Here is a 20,596-nt window from a genome sequence, read left to right on the forward strand (position 1 = left end):
AACTAAGTGAAATATTTTCTACTTGGAATATGTTCGCATCCCACCAAGTCCTATGTTGGGGGTTGTACCCCCTCAGTTTGATGTGCCCCCTCAGTTCAGTCAGTAGTATTTATTGAGTGCTTACTGTGTTCATTTTCACACATTCTGTTTCTCATTTAGTAGCGGCCTCACGGCAACTGGTTCAAGCCTAGATATTTCTCCTCAGGACAACTAGAGAGCCCCGAAGTAGAAAATGCGGAGGCATCAAAGGCAAGCATAGTGGTGTTTGCAGGGTCAGTAGGTAGTTATTTACTGTGGGCACTGAGCAGGTTTGGAAGGCCTTGAGCCCAGCAGTGGGGCCACTGTGAAACTGTCCTCCGCCTGCTGCTTTTAGGAGCAAAGACCTCTCCAAAGCCAAGTTCATCCAGCACACATCTCGGTACGCCATCTCGCATCAGGCAGTGCTGCTCAGTACAGTGTGGCCTAATGGATAGACACCGGCCTGGGAGTCAGAAGGTCCTGATGCCAGCTCCACCACTTGTCTGCTTTATAACCTTGAGCAAGTCACTTCACTTCGCTGGGCCTTGGTTCCCTCATCTGTAAAATGGGGATTAAGACTGTGTGCCCCTTGCGAACCAGGGACTGCATCCAACCCGATTTCCTTGTATTCACCCCAGCCTGAGAGTCCTAGGACCTGGGTTCTACTCCTGGCTCTGCCATTTGCCTCCCATGTGACTTTGGGCAAGTCGTTTCACTTCTGTGTGCCTCAGTTTCCTCAGCTGCAGAATGGTGTTTCAATACCTGTTCTGTCCATCACTTAGACTGTGAACCTCATATGGGACAGGGGACTTTCAGATTTGTCCATATTAAGCTTAAAGAGTCATCTGGTTGGAAAGATCCCAAAGGCAGGAGAAAATACTATAAAATGGTTTCAGTAAATCTTTGCTGAGAAATATAGGTCATTGGTCTGTCTTTGAAGTTGCAATCCTCCCCCCACCCCCAGTTTAATTTGGTGTGCATCGGTCTTTTCAGTTATTCTAGACTTGGAGAGTGAAACTACTGTATATAATACCGTAATAATACATTTCCCCTCCCCATCCCCCCCATCCTACCGCCTTCCCCTCCCCACAGCACCTGTATATATGTTTGTACAGATTTATTACTCTATTTATTTTACTTGTACATATTTACTATTCTATTTATTTTGTTAATATGGTTTTTTTTGTTGTCTGTCTCCCCATTCTAGACTGTGAGCCCATTTTTGGGTAGGGACCGTCTCTATATGTTGCCAACTTGTACTTCCCAAGCACTTAGTACAGTACTCTGCACATAGTAAGTGCTCAATAAATATGATTGAATGAATGAATGAATTCCCATTTTTGCGGGGAGGAGTTAATTTTGGAGGGAAATTGAATAGTTTTCTTCCACAAATGCCTACTTCCTAATTTCTCTAACAGGTTTTAACTCCCTGACATGAGAAGTAGCATGGCCTAATGGATAGAGTACTGGCTTGGGAGTCAGAGGACTTGGGTTCTAATCCCTACCCTACCACTTGTCTGCTATGTGGCCTTTGGCAAGTCACTTAACTTCTGTGGCTCAATTACCTCATTGTTATAATAGGGATTAGGGCTGTGAGCCCCATGTGGGACATGGACTATGTCCAACCTGATTAGGTTGGCAGGTGAAGCAGCATGGCTCAGTAGAAAGAGCTCAGGCTTTGGAGAAGCAGCATGGCTCAGTGGCAAGAAGCTGGGCTTGGGAGTAAGAGGTCATGGGTTCAAATTCCTGCTCCACCAACTGTCAGCTGTGTGACTTTGGGCAAGTCACTTAACTTCTCTGTGCCTCAGTTCCCTCATCTTTAAAATGGGGATTAAAACCGTGAGCCCCCCATGGGACAACCTGATCACCTTGTAACCTCCCCAGCACTTAGAACAGTGCTCTGCACATAGTAAGTGCTTAACAAATACCATCATTATTATTAGCTTGTATCTACCCCAGTGCTTAGAATAGTGCTTGACACATAGTAAATGCTTAACAAATACCATCATTATTATTATGACTACTACTACTACTAATAATAATCCCAGTTTGGCTTTAAATGCTTCCTGGGTGTGTGGCAAAGTTCACCTTTTCATGCACTGGGGAAAGATTCTGGGCTTTCAATTACACCGTTCACAGTTGCGGGGGGAGTGAGAGAGGAAGGCGATGCCAGCATTGATCTTTAGGTTTTAGAGAAGGGCAGGAGGAGGTGGGGGAGGGAGTGGGGAGGAGGCAACATGCCAAGAAGCAGTCAGGCACGCTGCCTTAAAAACTGGGAATGACCCCCCCACCCCCACCCCCGAACAGAGGAATGCATAATCTGCAACTTTCATGGAATTCTCTGAAGGACTACAATGCAGAGAGGGGTGATGGGATCTTGGAGGACTATCCAAGATAGAGAAGCAGCATGGCTCAGTTGAAAGAGCATGAGCTATGGAGTCAGAGGTCACGGGTTCAAATCCCACCTCCGGCAATTGTCAGCTGTGTGACTTTGGGCAAGTCACTTAACTTCTCTGGGCCTCAGCTACTTCATCTGTAAAATGGGGATTAAGACTGTGAGCCCCCGTTGGGACAACCTGATCACCTTGCAATCTCCCCAGTGCTTAGAATGGTGCTTTGCACATAGTAAGCACTTAATAAATGCCATTATTATTATTATTATTATCATCATTATCATTATTATCCTGACACACTTCTCTTTTCTTAGTGAGGAAACGACTTTCCTGCTCGTTGTGGGCAAAGAATTTGTCTACCAGCTCTGTTTACTGTCCTATCCCAAGTGTGTAGTACAGTGCTCTGCACGCAGTAAGTAATCAATAAATGCAATTGACTAATAGAAAGGTAGGGGCTGGGAGAAGTGATAGGAAGAAAGCTTCAGGAGACCATGACAGTTTCTAGCGAACAACAGGCTGCTACTGTACTGGCTATGAGATAAACAGATTGACACACATGAGCTGCAGTAGTAAACAGATTATAAGCAGCCCTCTGCTAGCTCCTGGAAGTGCGCTCTTGAGCAGAAAGTATTGATTTTTCATCAAACATACAGAAAGACAAGCCATAAACTAGAAGCCAGGTACTCGTGTTTCCCTGTGTTCAACTCCCCAGTGTGTCTTTTATGAAAGAGCGATTGACTTTTGGGGTTTGCATATGTCTATAAATCAAATCTGGAGATGGCTGGGAAGTTCCATTTTTTCCAGCATGGATGAGGGAGAGAGGAAAAATGGAACGTTAATGATGTTCCATGAACATTTCCTTTTGGGGACAGATGGCCTCATTTTGATGTGAATGAAAGCAGGTCTGTCAGAAGGATCATGTAAAACAATACAAGATCTCTGCATTTCCTTTGCAGGAGGAGTCTCCCTTTTTTTGAAGGGGCTACATTCCTCCCAAATCCTGCCTTTGCCTTTCTAACATCAGTGGAGAATACTAAGTGCTTTACTAGGTGTTTGACTGGGTTAAGGGAGAAAGTTGTAGATAGACTGGGTGAAAAAGCGGACATTTGAGAAGAGAGAGATTCCTTGACTCATCAAGTTTTGTTCCCACAATGGCAGGATTGTTTTCAACAGGTCTGTCCACTCTCTAGAATGGATACAGTGCTGGGAACATTATTCTTTTCCTTTTTTTAAATGGTGTTTGTTAAGCACTTACTATGTGCCAGGCACTGTACTAAGTGCTAGGGTATATACAAGTTGGCTCAGTCTTCATCCCCATTTTACAGATGAGGTAACTGAGGCACAGAGAAGTGAAGTGGCTTGCCCCAGGTCACACAGCAGACAAGTAGCAGAGCTGGGATTAGAACCCAGGTCCTTCTGTTGCCTGGGCTATACCCACTAGGTCATTGCTGCTTCTCAAAGTATCCTCCAAATTATTCTAGTATTTTTATTTCAATCTCCTGGCCTCCCACTGCCTCAGCTTCTACCACCAATCTTCTTGTTTTGAAGCAGCACCCATGTTCACAGAGCCCAGGGAAGGGGAGGCAAAGGCTCTGGAAAAACAGAGCAGGTCCAGAGGAGACTCATTCAAGGATCTCTTGAAAGGACCTCTTTGCAAGTCCTTCTGACATCATTTAAGCTACTTTACACAAAAATAATAGTATTAATAATTGTGGTATTTGTTACATGCTTACTATGTTTGAAGTCCTTTACTAAGCACTGAAGTAGATACAAGATAATCAGGCTCTACAAAGGGCTAACAGTCAAAGTAGGAGGGAGAACAGGTATTTGAATCCCTGTTTTTCAGCTGAGGGAACTGAGGCATAGTGCAGAAAGTGTCAGAGCTGGGATTAGAACCCAGGTCCTCGGACTCCCAGGCCCATGTTCTTTTCAAAAGGCCACACTGCTTACCCATGCACTTGAAGGGTCTTCCTGTTATTAGATTGGCAAAGAACTGTCCATTATTCTCCAGTGCTTTTAGGGGCTCCCTTACTTTCAGGCTCACGCGGCCTAGTTTGCAGTTTGAGGTCTTCTAGAACTTTTAGATCCCTAGAATTTATATTCTGCTCCTCTAGCCACAGTACTCAATAAATCTTTGTTTTTGTTCCTATGTTACCTTAGTGTTTTTGTTTCATTTCTCTCCATAAGTCTGTCATCAGTCCCCTCTCCTCCTTTCTTAAATTTCAATGCTATTTACTAAGCATTTACTCTGTGCCAGGTGCTGTAGGAAGTGCTAGGGTAGATACAAGGTAATCAGGTTGGACCCAATCCCTGCCCCACATGGGACTCACAGTCTTCATCCCCATTTTATAGATGCAGAAACTAAGGCACAGAGAACTTAAGTGACTTGCTCAAAGTCACTTTAATAGAGAAGTGGTGGAGCTGGGATTAAAACCCAGTTCCTTCTGACTTCCAGGGCCTTGCTCTATCCACTAGACCACACTGCTTCTCTTGTTCAAACCCCACAAAAATACTTTTTTGTTTGTGGGGAGGATTCATGTGGGTTCTTTTAAATGGCTTCATGGTACAAGGCTGCTCCTTCACTTTCCAATCCAGTATTATATAGCTGCTTGTGGTATTCTGGCTGTTTGCAAGGGAAAACAATGTTTAATTACATGTGTCATTAGGATGGGTTTCAGGTACAGCTATGTGATTGAACTCATCAACAGAATTCTGAACAGATAAGACATGACAAATGCTTATTATGTTTCCCATGAAAGCTTCTCATTAACAGAGTTTTGAAAAGTGATTAATATTTTGTTGCCAGTCACGAAGTCTCATGACAGTGAGGAAGAAAGGTGCCTCACAAACAATGTGTTCTACAATGCTTTCACCTTCGTTTTGGGGGTCGACTTGGTTTGTCAGTTTTCTGTGGTTTTTCTGCCGATTTCCAACAATAATGAAAACCGTCACTGTGAGCTGGGTACCTTTCCAGCTAGCCCGGCCCCCTGAGAGAATGGCTGAATCATACAGCAGAGCTTCTGTTGCACACTCCAAAGCGCTTAGTAGTGTTTCACACACTGTAAGTGCCCAATAAATACCACTATTAGATGGATTGGTTTACTTCTTGGATATCTAGACCCCTCAACAATTCTAGACACCACAGCTTATTTACTAGAGTCTTGCGCACTCTCTATAAATGCTGTTTCTCCCTCCCTGGCTGTCCCATCCTGGACACTTAGCACCTTCGTGGTGTGGCCACCTCATTGTGATGGTGCGGATGTCTATAATAATAATAATAATAATAATAATTTAAGCACTTACTATGTATCAGGCACTGTACTAAGGGCTGAGGTGGATACAAGCAAATCAGGTTGGATACAGTCCCTGCCCAACGTGGCTCACAGTCTCAATCCCTTTTTTCAGATGAGGGCATTGAGGCACAGAAAAGTGAAGTGACTTGCCCAGGGTCACACAGCAGATAAGCGGTGAAGCCAGGGTTAGAACCCTTAGTACAGTGCTCTGCACACAGTAAGCGCTCAAAAAATATGATGGAATGAATAAATGAACCCATGATCTTCTTGCCATCTATCCATTCTCTATTCACCATGCCACACTCCTTTTCTATTTGCTGCTTTGACCACAGCACTCCCTGCTGCTTCAGAACCTGAGGCGATTTGGGAAGAAATGTCCAAGAAGGGCAAGCAGGATGGGCTGAACTGCTAGTCACTCAGAAGATTTCTTGAGGACCCACTGGGTATGGAGAAGTGATGATGATGAAGCAGCAGGTGGATTTGTTGGACCTGATCTGCTGCACAATGGAAGTCCCCCTAATAGACCACGGGCCTGGGAGTCAGAAGATCCCGGGTTCTAATCCCCACTCTGCTACTTTGTCTGCTGACTATGGGAAAGTCACTTCATGTCTCTGTGCCTCAGTTGCCACATATGTAAAATGAGGATTAAGACTGTGAGCCCCATGAGGGATAGGGACTATGTTCAACCCAATTTGCTTGTATTCACCCCAGAGCTTAGTACAGTGTCTTGCACATAGTAAGTGCATAACAAATACCAAAATAATTATTATTATTATGAAAATTCCACCTTTTCCATAAGCCTTCCCAGTTAATTCTCAACACTCTCCACGTATTATGAATACAACAGCCACCTTTAGCACTTTTTTAAACCTATTCTAATCACACATAGCAGGGTGGCCTACTAGAAAGTGCAAGGGCCTGGGAGTTAGGGGACCTGGGTCCTAGTCCTGGCTCTACCACTATCTGCTGTGTGACCCTGGGCAAATCACCTAATGTCTCTGTGCCTCAGTTTCCTCATCTGTTACTAGGGAGCAGAGCCCTAGGGGTCATAAGTAACTTGACCACTGACAGCACTCAAAAATACCAGACTTCCCTTTGCTGACCCAGAAGTAACCAGACTGGTGTTACATTATTTGCGTTAAGAGGTAACGTGGTCTAGTGGAGATAGCACAGGATTGGGAGTCAGAAGAGACGGGTTCTAATCAGGTCTCTGTCTCATACCTGCTGTGTGATCTTAGGCAAGTCAGTTAACCTTTCTGGGCCTCAGTTTCCTCATCTGTAAAATGGGGATCAAATACTTGCTCTCCTTCTCCCTTCGGCTGTTACCCCCATTGGAGACAGGGACTGTGTTTAATCTTACTATGTTGTATTTTCCCCAGCATTTAGTCTAGTCCTTGGAACATAGCAAGCACTTAATAAATATCACTGTCATCATCACACAGGACACAAAACCACAGGAAACCTTTCCAGACATCACCCTGTGCATCTGGGCACCATTTATGTGTTGCGAGAGTTGGCAGCAGGATCCACGATCAAAAGAAGGTGGTTGCTACAAATAAAAGAACCAAAGATACAGGAGCCCAGAGTCATATTCACACCAGACAGGGGGTAGACCCAGCTGAAATCCAGGCTGCCACCACAGTATAAAAACCAGGATGGCTGACAAGTAGCAATGGCCTCCAGACATACTGACTCCAGACTTAATGATAATCCCAGAGGTGAAGCTGTTCTAAGCTGTTCCCTCCACGGACTTTTACCAGAGAAGAATCCTGCAAATTTCTGGGTGAGTTTGACTCTACCCCAAGCAGACAGCATTTCCTCAGAGAGGAAAAGGTGCAATTAATCTCCTGTTGCACTTCCAATTAACTAAATTGCTAACCTCATTGTGAACAGCAGAAATGCAATTGGGTTTGTGCTCACGGCAGGCTGGAGAGCAGGGAAAAAAAATCTTGAAGTAATTTAATTAACTGGCTGCAAGTATATTAAGCAACATGCTGCCTTTGACTCTGTCCCCAGTGCTTTTAAATAGACCATTGAGTAATGGGACTTTGTGTATCCGCCAGCAGCAGCGAGGACCAGGCTAAAGGGCTTGCCATCGATAAATGTTTCTGAGGACTGGATTCTGGAGAAACAAGGGGTCACCCCCGCCTCAGGGTGGCATTAATCCATTCAAGTTTGAAGGCCTTAATTCACGTGACCAAGGAAATGCTAGACCTCCAAATGACCTGCCTTTAGTGCCCCTGAATTTCCGTTTGCCAGCTCGGGCTCAGAGAAAGGAGAGGGAAAGAAATCCGTGTAAGGGGAATAATAATAACAATAAATACGGTATTTGTTAAGCACTGACCATGTGCCAAACCCTACTAAGCGCTGGGGTGGATACAAGCAAATCGGGTTGGACACAATCTCTGTCCCACTTGGGGCTCAAAGTCTCAATCCCCATTTTACAGATGCAGTAACTGAGGCCCAGAGAAGTGCAGTGACTTGTCCAAAGTCACACAGCAGACATGTGGCAGAGGTGGAATTAGAACCCATGGCCTTCTCATTCCCAGGCCTGTGCTCCATCCACTATGCCAGGCTGCTTCTCCTGTCTACTTGTTTTGTTGCATTGTCTGTCTCCCCCTTCTAGACTCTGAGCCTGTTGTTGGGTAGGGATTGTCTCTATCTGTTGTGGAATTGTACTTTCCAAGAGCTTAGTACAGTGCTCTGCACATAGTAAGCACTCAATAAATACGATTGCATGAACAAATTAGACTCGCAGAATCCTCCTCTGATGGTAGAGCCTCCACTTCAAAGCTACAATCCGTGAAACTTCATGCCCATGAAGAGATGCTTCCTGAGAAAGTGTCTTATCAACCCAAAAGTCACTCTAAACACTTAAATACTTGCACCCATCCTCAGGCCTTAGGTGTCTGTGCAGAGTCTACTGGACATTCAATTATTTATTCGAAAAAGAGCATCATCATCATCAATGGTATTTATTGAGTGCACATTTTGTGCAGAGAACTGTACTAAACACTTAGAAGAGTACAATATAACAAAGCTAGTAAACATGTTCCCTGCCTACAAGGAGCTTACAGTCTAGAAGGGGAAATAGACATTAAAATAAATTACAGATATGTCCATAAGTGATTAAAGTGTTCAGATGCAAGTCTGACCCCATGAGAGGTTTAGCTCCTTGTGGACAGGGACCATGTCTTCCACTTCTATCATGGTTTACCAAGTACTTGAACCTCTAGACCTTAAGCTCTTTGTGGGCAGGGAATGTGACTCTTTATTGTTGTACTGTACTACCCCAACTGCTTAGTACAGTGCTCTGCACACATTAAGCACTCAATAAATACAATTGAATGAATGAATTTGTTGCATTCCTTAAGGTGTTCAATAAATATCATTACAACTACTGTTACTACTACTTACTATTACTACTACTTCTAGAAACTGCATGAATCTGAGAAGCAGCATGACCTAGTGAATACAGTCCGGGCCTGGAAGTCAGTGGATCTGGGTTCTAATCCTGGCTCTAGCACTTGTCTATCATGACATCTTGGGCAAGTCATTTAAATTCTCTGGGCCTCAGTTACTGTGACTATAAAATGGGGATTAAGACTGTGAGCTCCAGATGGGACAGGAACTGTGTCCAACTTTATCTGCTGTATCCACCCAAGCGCTTAGTAGAGTGCCTGGAACATGGTAAGGCTTAACAAATACCAGACTTATCATTATTATTATTATTATCTATTACCTGACAGCTTGTTCAGGAAGTAGACATAACAGGCTCATTGCAGCCATCATCACTGTATCTATTCCCTATGGAGAAAAGTGGTGGAGGGCTTCTTTCCAGGGTCTTCCCCTTGAGGAAATGTGTCAATTGAGTAAATGATCTGAGAGCTAGGACCCAGAATATGCTTTGGGGATGAGCACAGCCTAGAAAGAGAATTTCCAGTGCCCACTACTGTCTGGAGATCCCAACTGAAGGAATCAACACTTACATTGATATCTTCCAAATCCAAGAAGTTCAGCGAGATTCCATTGCGTTTCCAGATAATGGGCGGCCTCAGCGTCCCACGGATGGCACAGGTTAGCACAGTGCTCAGCCCAACTGTTACCGTGGTCACACTGATTTTCTGCTCAGGCAGAAGTGTGAGTTCAACCACCTCTGTAGAAGGAACATAAAAGGAAGTCATGAACAGGGGACAACCTTCTTGACTTTTCACTGCAAGGCAGAATTTTGGTGGTCATGTCCTCTCAATGCACCTCTGGCACAAAGATAAATCGAGTGCAGGGGCATGTGAGATAAATAGGAAAGAGGTCAGGGGAGGCAGTGTGGCTTAGAGGAAAGAGCACGGGATGGGGAGTCAGGAGATTCAGGTTCTAGTCACAGCTCTGCCACTGGCCTGCTAGGTGAACTTGGGCAAGTTACTTATACTTTCCACAATTCTAGTGGAATGAGCACTGGCCTGAGAGTCAGAGGACCTGGATTCTAATCCTGGCTCTGCCACTTGTCTGCTGTGTGAACTTGGACAAGCCACTTAATTTCTCTGTGCCTCAGTTCCCTCATCTTTAAAATGGAGATTCAGTACCTTTTCTTCCTCCTGTGAGCCCCAAGTAGCACCATTACTAGAGAAGCAGCATGGCTCAGTGGAAAGAGCCTGGGTTTGGGAGTCAGAGATCACGGGCTCTAATCCTGGCTCCGCCACATGTCTGCTGTGTGACCTTGGACAAGTCACTTAACTTCTCTGAGCCTCAGTTACCTCATCTGTAAAATGGGGATTAAGACTGTGAGCCCCATGTGGGGCAACCTGATCACCTTGTATCCCCCCAGTGCTTAGAACAGTGCTTTGCATACAGTAAGCGCTTAACAAATACCACCATTATTATTATTATTATTACAGTAAGCACTTAACAAATGTCATTATCATTATTATTATTATCTACCCCAGAGCTTAGTACAGTGCTTGACACACTGTAAGCATTTAAGAAATACCACAGCTATTATTATACTCCCTATGCCTTAGTTTCATCATTTGAAAAGCAGGGATAAGATACTTGCTCTCTTTCCCTTTTAGACTGTGAGCCTCATCTGGGTCAGGGGCTGTGTTCAATCTGATTATCCTGTATCTATTACAGTGCTTGTCTCAAGGCCTGACATAATAAATGCCTAGTAAATAATATAATTATCATTAAGAGGCTTAAATAATAATAATGATGGCATTTGTTAAACACTTACTATGTGCCAAGCACTATTCTAAGCACTGGGATAGATGCAAGGTAATCAGGTTGTCCCACAGTCTTAATCCCCATTTTACAGATGAGGTAACTGAGGCACAGAGAAGTTAAATGACTCGACCAAAATAACACAGCGCTTAGTACAGTGCTCTGCACACAGTAAGCCCTCAATAAATACAATTGAATGAATGAATGAACACAGCACACAAGTGGCGGGAAGGGATTAGAACCCATGACCTCTGACTCCCAAGCCTGTGCTCTTTCCACTAAGCCACGCTGCTTCTCAAAGCAAATTGTCTTTTAAACTGAAATAGTCCTCTGGAGACTTCTAAGATGACTACACCATTCATATAATGAATTAAACTCAAGTTGCATTGGCACATTGATGTCACACCATATGCTAAAGTCTAAAATGAGTGTAACATTTTAAGACTACTCCCTCTCTTTCCCTCCCTGCATGATCCTGATGGTAGTTTATTTGGAAAACACTGATATTGCCATAATGAGCTTATCCTGTTGGCCATAAAAAGACACTTGGGTGATTTCCCCAAGGAACATAATTTTCAGTTTTAGGTCAAAATAAAAATGAGTCTGATACCCTCAAGGTCTACTGAAATTTCATGGGTGATGGTATCTCATGCTCAGTTCCTGATTATCCACGTATTTACATCCTCAAGCTAACAAGATTGATTCTCCCCACTTGGACCAAGAACGAGGGGTCATAGGGATCCAACAAATCATAGCTCTTCTGAAGATGAATTGGCACTAATGTCCTGATTTCTGAATTGACGTTCTCCTTCTCCAACAGGGTTCTGCTTCACCCAGGAAGTCACTAAATGGGACTTAGTCTGAGATTTGGTTTCTAGAAGACCAATTCCAATCTAAACCATGGTTTTACCCAGGGCTAGTGTTATATAGGACAAGTGAGGAACAGGTAGACCATGGTCTGGGGCTAAGTCCAATTTAACACTCTGGGCCTGTCAAGTTTGGGGGACCATTGGGAAATCACATGTGTAACCCTGGGAGAAAGAGACCCCAGATAGGGCAATTTGCGGAGCCAAGTTCCTATTCTGGAAAGATGCGCTTTTTCTTAAACTCTCTCCTTGGTCACAAGTAGTCCCAATAGCAGGGTCCAATAATGGTCCTATTAGCCATGGGCTAGTGACCATCAGCAGGGCTATAGGGACAAAGGCATGGTGAAAGCTACATCATTATGGTACACTAAGCACAGCGCCCAGCACACAGTAAACATTCAATATCACTGATTGATTGATATTAGCTAAGCCAGGGGTTGTCAAACTGTGGCTCTTCTTCCCTTCCATATATTTGCTTTATTATTTAGCCACCATTCATCGTCAACCCCCCACCCCCAGAACACCTCTTGGCCATTTGGCAAGAGAAGCAGCATGGCTCAGTGGAAAGAGCCTGGGCTTTGGAGTCAGAGGTCCTAGGTTCAAATCCCAGCTCCACCAATTGCCAGCTGTGTGACTTTGGGCAAATCACTTAACTTCTCTGGGCCTCAGTTCCCTCATCTGCAAAATGGGGGTGAAGACTGTGAGCCCCCATGGGATACCCTGATCACCGTGTAACCTCCCCAGTGCTTAGAACAGTGCTTTGCACATAGTAAGTGCTTAATAAATGCCATTATTATTATTTGGATTAAAGGGCATTTCTTTGATCTGTAGCTCTCAGCTGCATTATCAATGGTATTTTTGAGCACTTACTGTGTGCACAGCACTGTACTGCCCACTTGAGGGAATACAATAAAACAGAGTGGGCAGATACATTCCCTACCCACAGTGATCTTACAGTCTAGAGTTTACAGTCTAGAACCTAGGCTTTTGGTGTGGCTATTTTGTTCTTGAGGCTTGCCCCATCTACTCCTTGCTGCATTCCACTTCTCTGGAGACTTGGGGAACTTTATTGCTATGGAAATATCTGAAGGACAATCTAGGGTGGAGGAGTGATTCTATTTTCTATAACTCCCTGATACACTGTTGTGGCTCTTTTTTGAGCACAGTACATTTGTATGGAAAAAACATTTGTTTTAGGCACTGGGAAAAATATGCAAAATTTGTATGCATGAAGAAAGATATAGACATAATAATTCTGTTTCTGTCAGCTATACAAATCTTACCCAAATCTCACATCAAATAGCAAACATTTGGATCATTTAAAGTTTAATTAAATGAATATTTTATCGGATTTCATTCAAATCAATATTCCCAAGGCTGTTTTAAAACTCTGATGAGATTTACAGCAGCAAAACAGCCTCTTTCATTACCTTGCCTCAAATTATTTACCATTAAGTAGCCAACCATTACATCATGGCTGCTTGAACACTGCCCTCAGAAAATTCTTATTGAAACTGTCCTTTTGTTAAGATTGAACTAAATGAAGACTTCAGCATGTGCTGCATAACTACCTATAACTACACCAGAGCAAAGAGGGGCACCCACTTTCTGGGTTGAGCTGATGATAATGTCTGGGAAGAGGAGCAGGTTGAGCCCATCTTGAACAATGGTGCCCAGCAGAACAAACTGAAAAAAAAAAAAAAAACCCATACTGTGAGGTCAGTGATATATTTCTTTAAACTATTCCACAGGCCACAGCGATTCAAAAGGCCTCTTGCGTGGGTTACCCTCAGCTTGTCAAACCAGGTAAAGAAGTTTAATTCATCAGAGGGAAGGCTTGGAGAGGTGATTACCTTGGTTTTTTTTGCATTATGTTTTTTCTCTAGGATTTGAGCCAAAGTATTCATTTTGACTGGGAGTCAAACAGCTAGAAATTCCTGTTTTTCACAAGGGATTAGATTTCTCAGAAAAGGTGGCAAATCCCCAGAACCCTGGAAGTTGTCTGCAGAAGGTTTCTGCCTCTTGGTGGTTCTCAGGCAGACAGGCATCATAGCTGCATTGGGGCTAGGAGTGACAGAGGGGGACCCCAAACCCTGCCTCTCTGAACCCTGATCTCAAACCTCGCCATTATGGTGCTGACTGGCAAACCCCAAGTATGACCTTATGATGGAATCAATGAGAGTCTGACTTCTCTGTGCCTCAGTTACCTCCTCTATAAAACAGGGATTAAGACTGTGAGCCCTATATGGACCAGGGACTGTGTTCAACCTGATTAGCTTGTATCGACCCCAGTGCTTAGTAAAGTGCCTGGCACATAGTAAATGCTTAACAAATACCATATAAAAACACACACACACATGCACACACAAAAACTCCTCCCCCATACGCAAAGAGCAGTGTATCCCCACAGTATGACTTATTGGATAGGACATGTGCCAGGGTTCTGGGTTCTGATCAATCTCGCTGACAACCCCTAGCCCACGTCCTGCCTCTGTCCTGGAGAGCTCCCCAACAACCCTCCACCCCCCAAATCTGAGAGACAATCACTTTTTCTTCCTTCAAAGCCTTATTGAAGGCATATCTCCTCCAAGAGGGCTTCCTTGACCAAGCCCCCCTTTTCCTTTTCTCCCACTCCCTTCTGTGTCAGCCTGACTTGCTCCCTTTGCTCTCCCCCACTCCCAGACCCACAGCACTTATGTACATATCTGTAGTTTATTTATTTGTACTGATGTCTGTCTCCCCATCTAGACTGTAAGCTCACTGTGGGCAGGGAATGTGTCTGTTTATTGTTGTACTGTACTACCCCAAGAGCTTAGTACAGTGCTCTGCAAACATTAAGCACTCAATAGATGTGATTGATTGAATGAATGAATGAGCACGTGCCTGGGAGGTTATGCCAAAAGCAAGATGGATGTTCTCTGCCTTTAAGGAACTTAAAAATCTATCAGGGGAGTGTCATTCAAATAGATACACTGAATGGAATGAGTCCACAGTGGAAAGGACAATGACAGAGTCCAGGAACATGGGCTTTAAAAAGGTGTTTTGATTCAACAACACCTGAAGTAACAAGAAAACCTGATGTTAAAAGGGCCCATCTCCTAGATGCACAGTTCAGCAGTGATGTGATGCTGACAGAAAAAAAGCTTTTATTTTTGCAAAATGGGCACACCAAAGAGGTATGCTTGAATTTTCCTAATTCCCTCTGACAAGTCTCCTGTCCAGGCTGCCCTCTCCCACCTCCCCTCCCCTAGCCTTCTCTGTCTGGGGACATCGGCATGATCAAAGAAGGCTCACTTCACAAGCCATCCGAGGCTGGGCCATCCAACATCCACCAGCTGATTGCTCCCAGCTGGGAACAGAGACATTCATCTGCCAGTGAAACAGCAATTCAGCCACTGGGAAAAACCAGAACATTTGGAAGGGTTACGTTTTTACAGTCCGCTAATCAGTCAGTCACATCTGAGTGCTTACTGTGTTCAGAATACTGTACTAAGTGCTTGGGAGAGAACAGTATAGCAATAAGAAGACACATTCCCTGCCCACAATGAGCTTACAGTCTAGCAGGGGAGACAGATATTTATATAAAGAAATAAATTACAGATATGTATGTAAGGGCTGTGGGGCTGGGAGGGGACATGAATAAGGGGCACATCAAGGTGATGCAGAAAGGAGTGGGAGAAGAGGAAAGGAGGGCTTAGTCAGAGATGTGTTGGAGATATGCATTCAATAAGGCTTTGAAGGAGGGGAGAGTAATTATCTGTAGCATATGACGAGGGAGAACATTCCAGGCCAGAGGCAGGACACGGGCGAGAGGTCGGCCATAAGATAGTCGAGATTGTGTTACAGTGAGAAGGCTGGCATTAGAGGAGCGAAGTGTGCGGGCTGGGTTGTAGTTGGAGAGTAGTGAGGTGAGGTATGAGGGAGAAAGGCAATGGAGTGTTTTAAAGCCAGTGGTGAGGAGTTTCTTTTCAATGTGGAGGTGGATGGGCAACCACAGGAGGTTCTTGAGGAGAGGGGAAACATGGTCTGAATATTTTTGTACAGATTTCTTCAACACTCAACCACCCTTGGGGTGGCATGCCCATATCAGATGGGGGAAATGTCATTGGCCGGGTTCAGTGGACAGTTATCTCCTTCTCACTAGTGATAGGGTCCCACTGGATATGTTGTATTATCTGGCTCTCCCCATTGTTGGATCTCAGGTCTGCTGTGCTGCACAATGTATCTAAAAATCAACCTCAGAACTTACAGGGTGGGATGGGTAGTGGGGATGCAGACACATGTCCAAGTGCTTAGTACAATGCTCTGCACATAGTAAGTGCTCAATAAATACCATTGATGATGTCCTTTGGGAATGGCAGAGGACATTTAAATAAATTATGGTTAAAAAAATAAATTACGGATAATAGTTGCAGGCTGAGGGTGGGATGAATAAAAGGTACAAATTCAGGTACGAGAGTGATGCAGAAGGGAAAGAAGGCTACATGGAAGAGAAATGATTACAATACGGCTCTGAATATGGGGAGAGTAGTGGTCTAGCAGATATGAAGAAGGAGGGAGTTCCAGATCAGAGGCAGGATGGTGGAGAGATAGATGAGTGCAGTGCATAAGCTGGTGTTTGAAGAGCCCCAACTTATAAACCAATTAGTTATTCTCCTACTCGTCTCCCTAGCCTGCTCCCTGACTCTCTGCATGCACTGGTTGGCATTACCACGGAACACCAAACCTGACACGCATACCAAAATGCACTCGAGAAAGCCTGATACTGTTAATTAATCTACCACACAGTACATGCTACACTAATAGTAAGTATCTTTCCTTGACGTGAGATGCAATAAAATATCACTCACCAGAAGAATAGGCTTTAGCTCCCATTATAACTTTTCCTTAATCTGAGGTGCTATTTCTCATGCTGAATCAAACTCGAGAAGACACTCAAAACCCATCAACACCCGCTTCAGCAGCATTTTGAGTGCTTTGTGGTAATAAAAATGAAATTTTTCAAATTACTGCCGAACTGGCTTTGTTTCATCTCAGTGATGCCACAGAACATTCATTGCTTGGCTCTTGCCCTTCTTCATATTGCACTTGCAGTGAGGGACAAATCCAGTATGAACAGTCCGCTGTGACTATCCAAACATCAAGCTGCGTGGGCACAGGACCTTGGGGCCAACCCCAGCTCTATAGCTCTGGACAAGTTACCCAACTCTGGCCGGTTCTCTGGCATTTCAAACCAGGGACAGAGAAGCCCAGTGGTTCCATTAGATTGTAAGGTCCTTGAAGGCAGGGTTGATGTCTAACAGCTCTGGAGCACACTCCACAACATCAAGTCAGTCAGTCAATCATATTTATTGAGCACTTACTGTATGCAGAGCACTTTACTAAGCTCTTGGGAGAGTATGATAGAACACTAAATGTCTGTTTATTATAAATGTCATTCCCTGCTCACAGTATAGTTCTCTGTACAAAGGGAGTTCTCAGTAAATAATACCGATTGATTATGCCCTAGGTAGCAACATACCTTGGCCTCCCCTCAATCAATTAATGAATCATATTTATTGAGTGCTTACTATGTACACAGTATTATACTAAGTGATTGGGAGAGTACAATACAGCATTATAATAGACACATTCCCTGCCCATATCGAGCTTACAGTCTAGAGGGGGAGACAGACATTACTACAAATAAATTACAGATATGTACATAAATGTTCTCCCAAGTGCATTGAGAACTTACTGGGTGCAGATCATGGTGCTAAGTGCTTGGGAGAGTACAATACAACAGAGTCAGTAGACACGTTCCCTGTCCACAACAAGCTTATAGGCTAGAAGGGGAGACAGACATTAATATAAATGAATGATTAATAGTACACAATTAATGGATATGTACATAAGTGCTGGGAGGTTGAGGATGGGGCCAATATCAAATGCCTGAAGGTCACAGATCCAAGTGCAAGAGCAAAGATACTCTGGGAGACCCCAAACTCTTTTAATGAAAAAAAAGGCAAGACATATTTTCTGCTGTTACTAAAACTAATTTATTTTTTTTTTTACCTGATAAATGCTTTAGGCACTTGGCTTTATTGTAAATGCCAGGGACCCAATTGGCACGCCAGGTCAAAGTGGGAAGTTCTTATCCCCTCATCCCTCTTTCCCCTTCTTTTCCTCCATCCTCCTTCACATTTTAGGCCATTAACTAGGAGGCGCACAGCCAGGATGGCGAGTTCTGCATGCTAATCAAAGCAGGTATGCCATGTGGCACTGTTTTATCATGGAAATCTGTCCACTGCTGTCATTTACCCGCCAGCCCAAGGCAATCATAATTTCACAATGAAGACACATATAATTGAGGTCATTACAAGGAGCAACCCGAAATGAGTATATATAGAGCAAAACCCACTGATTTCACATGGTGAAGAGATAATTTACATAGTCAATGGAGACTCTCATCCCTCTTCCTATTCCAGGACATCTCCAGAATCCTATTTGATATTATTTTTTGCAACATTGTGTATCTTTAATTAAATCTCTTCAGGTCCTACTTGGCAAATATATTTTCCCAAAGATTGCTAAACAGCCTAATCATTTTGGGCCACAGGTGTTTTCCCCAAAGTTATAAAAGGAAATCACTCAGTGGAGAGATCCATCATAATGGAGAAACCCACCATGAATACAGTGCCTGACTTAGGAAACCCAAGTGTGAAGGGTGTTCACACGTTTGAAGGTTAAAGACAGTGGTGGTGGTGTAGCACAGTGCTCTGTACACAATGAGCACTCAATAAATACCACTGATTGATTGATTGACTGACTGAAACAAGACACATTTGACAGAAAGTAGAATGGGTTTAGAGGGTAAGATCTTCACTCAAACATCATCAATCCAATCCCCAAAAGTTCCACTTGCATTTCCTTTCATGTATATTTCTCTTTGCTTCTCTAATTAGCTCCAGAAAGGATAGAGTAAATGAAAATACCTGACCTCAGAAGGCCTTTGAGTTCTCAAAGGCAACCAAAGAGTACAGACACTGTTTTTCTAAAAATTAAGATAACAATAATAATAATAATATTTATTAAGCAATTACTGTGTACCAGACACTGTGCTAAGCACTGGGGTACATAAAAGATAATTGGGCTGGACCCAGCCCTTGTCCGACTTGGGGCTCACAATCTTGAGTTAGGAAGGAGAAGAGGCATCGAATCCCCATTTCTCAAATGCAGAAACTGAGGCACAGAGAAGTGAAGTGACAAATAAGGTCAAACAGCAAGCAAATGGCAGAGCCAGCTGACTCCCAGGCCCAAGCTCTTTCCACTAGGCTCTGAAATATTTTCTATTTTGGAAAATACTGCATAACATTAAATGGCTTTTAGGCATTCAGTGACCTGGAGATAATGTTCTGTATCACTTGCCTTATCATAAGCCCTCTACTGAAGTGTAAGCATCTTGTGTGCAGGGATCATGTCATGTTTTTTCTTTATACTTTGCAAGTATTTAGAATGGAGCATTGCACCAAGGGGATGCTCAATAAAAACTACTACTACATCTTCATTCTACAAATGCCATCAACTCGTTTCTGACCCATAGCTACTCCACGGGCACACCCGCTTCAGAACATCCCATCTTCTGTCATAGTCATCCTGCTTTGTGTGACCCTGGAGTTTTCTTGGTAAAGATACAGAAGTGGTTAACCATTGGGTTCTGCCATCGTCTTTGATCAGTATTTTGATCCCTTGATCATGTGACTTTGACTCTTCCCCATGCCGCTGCTGCCTAGCACATGTGAGTCGACTTTGATGCTTCAACATAGACCTTTTCTTTATGGGTGGCCCTACGTGGCATACTCTAAGATTCTTCAGCATACACAAACTCTCCTGCCACTATAAGGCATTAATTCATAGAAGAGACTACTATTACTACTAATACTTCTGCTACTACTCTTACTACTACCACTACTACTAATAATAATGGTATTTGTTAAGTGCTTACTATGTACCAAGCACTGTTCTAAGCACTGGGGGGGTAATAATGATAATGATGGCATTTGTTAAGTGCTTACTATGTGCAAAGCACTGTTCTAAGCACTGGGGGGGATACAAGGTGATCAGGTTGTCCCACGTGGGGCTCACAGTCGTAATCCCCATTTTACAGATGAGTGAACTGAAGCTCAGAGAAGTTAAGTGACTTGCCCAAGGTCAGACAGCAGACATGTGGCGGAGCCGGGATTCGAACCCATGACCTCTGACTCCAGAACCCGTGATCTTTCCACTGAGCCACGCTGCACGCAGCTCTTTCCACTGAGCCATTCAGCAGACAAGTGGCAGAGGCAGGATTAGAACCAAAGTCTTCTGACTCCCAAGCCTGGGCCATTTCCACTAAGCCATGCTGCTTCTCTAGAAGAATCCATAGAAGTAGTAATACTTCCACCACTACTACTACTTCTACTACTACTACTACTTCTACTACTACTAGGAGCCTAAGACAACTCTGAAGTCCTTTTTATCTTCCATCACAACAAGGTGGATCAAATTTCCCTAGCTTGGCCCCAAATCATTTAACCATATGTCTACAAACACATAATTTTTGAATGCTGGGTCTGTGTAGGGAAATTCCTTTTCAGAAACTCTTTCCAAATGTTTAACTTCCTCAGGACAATGCCCAAATATCAAAAGATCAGTGAAAAAGCAGCCTTCAGACCTTCTAACACTTTCCCCACACACTCTCTTCCCTCTACGTGTTGTGTATGCACTTCAATCTGTGACCTCCAGACAACTGATATTAGCCCCAACCCCAGAGCACTTGTACATATCTTTAAAT

General features: G+C 43.7%; 1 protein-coding gene across 2 annotated transcripts in view; it reads right to left on the bottom strand.

The window, feature by feature from the left end:
- The window catches only part of FSTL4 (follistatin like 4), a 685,476-nt gene that overhangs the window by 71,287 nt on the left and 593,593 nt on the right, over positions 1-20,596 (bottom strand). For both annotated transcript variants that reach the window (XM_038772898.1, XM_038772897.1), the window contains exon 7: positions 9,694-9,860. In XM_038772898.1, coding sequence (XP_038628826.1) covers positions 9,694-9,860 — 167 coding nt within the window. The remainder of the gene's footprint in view (positions 1-9,693; positions 9,861-20,596) is intronic.

This window comes from Tachyglossus aculeatus, chromosome X1 (genome assembly GCF_015852505.1).
Source record: "Tachyglossus aculeatus isolate mTacAcu1 chromosome X1, mTacAcu1.pri, whole genome shotgun sequence".
Lineage (NCBI taxonomy): Eukaryota > Metazoa > Chordata > Mammalia > Monotremata > Tachyglossidae > Tachyglossus > Tachyglossus aculeatus.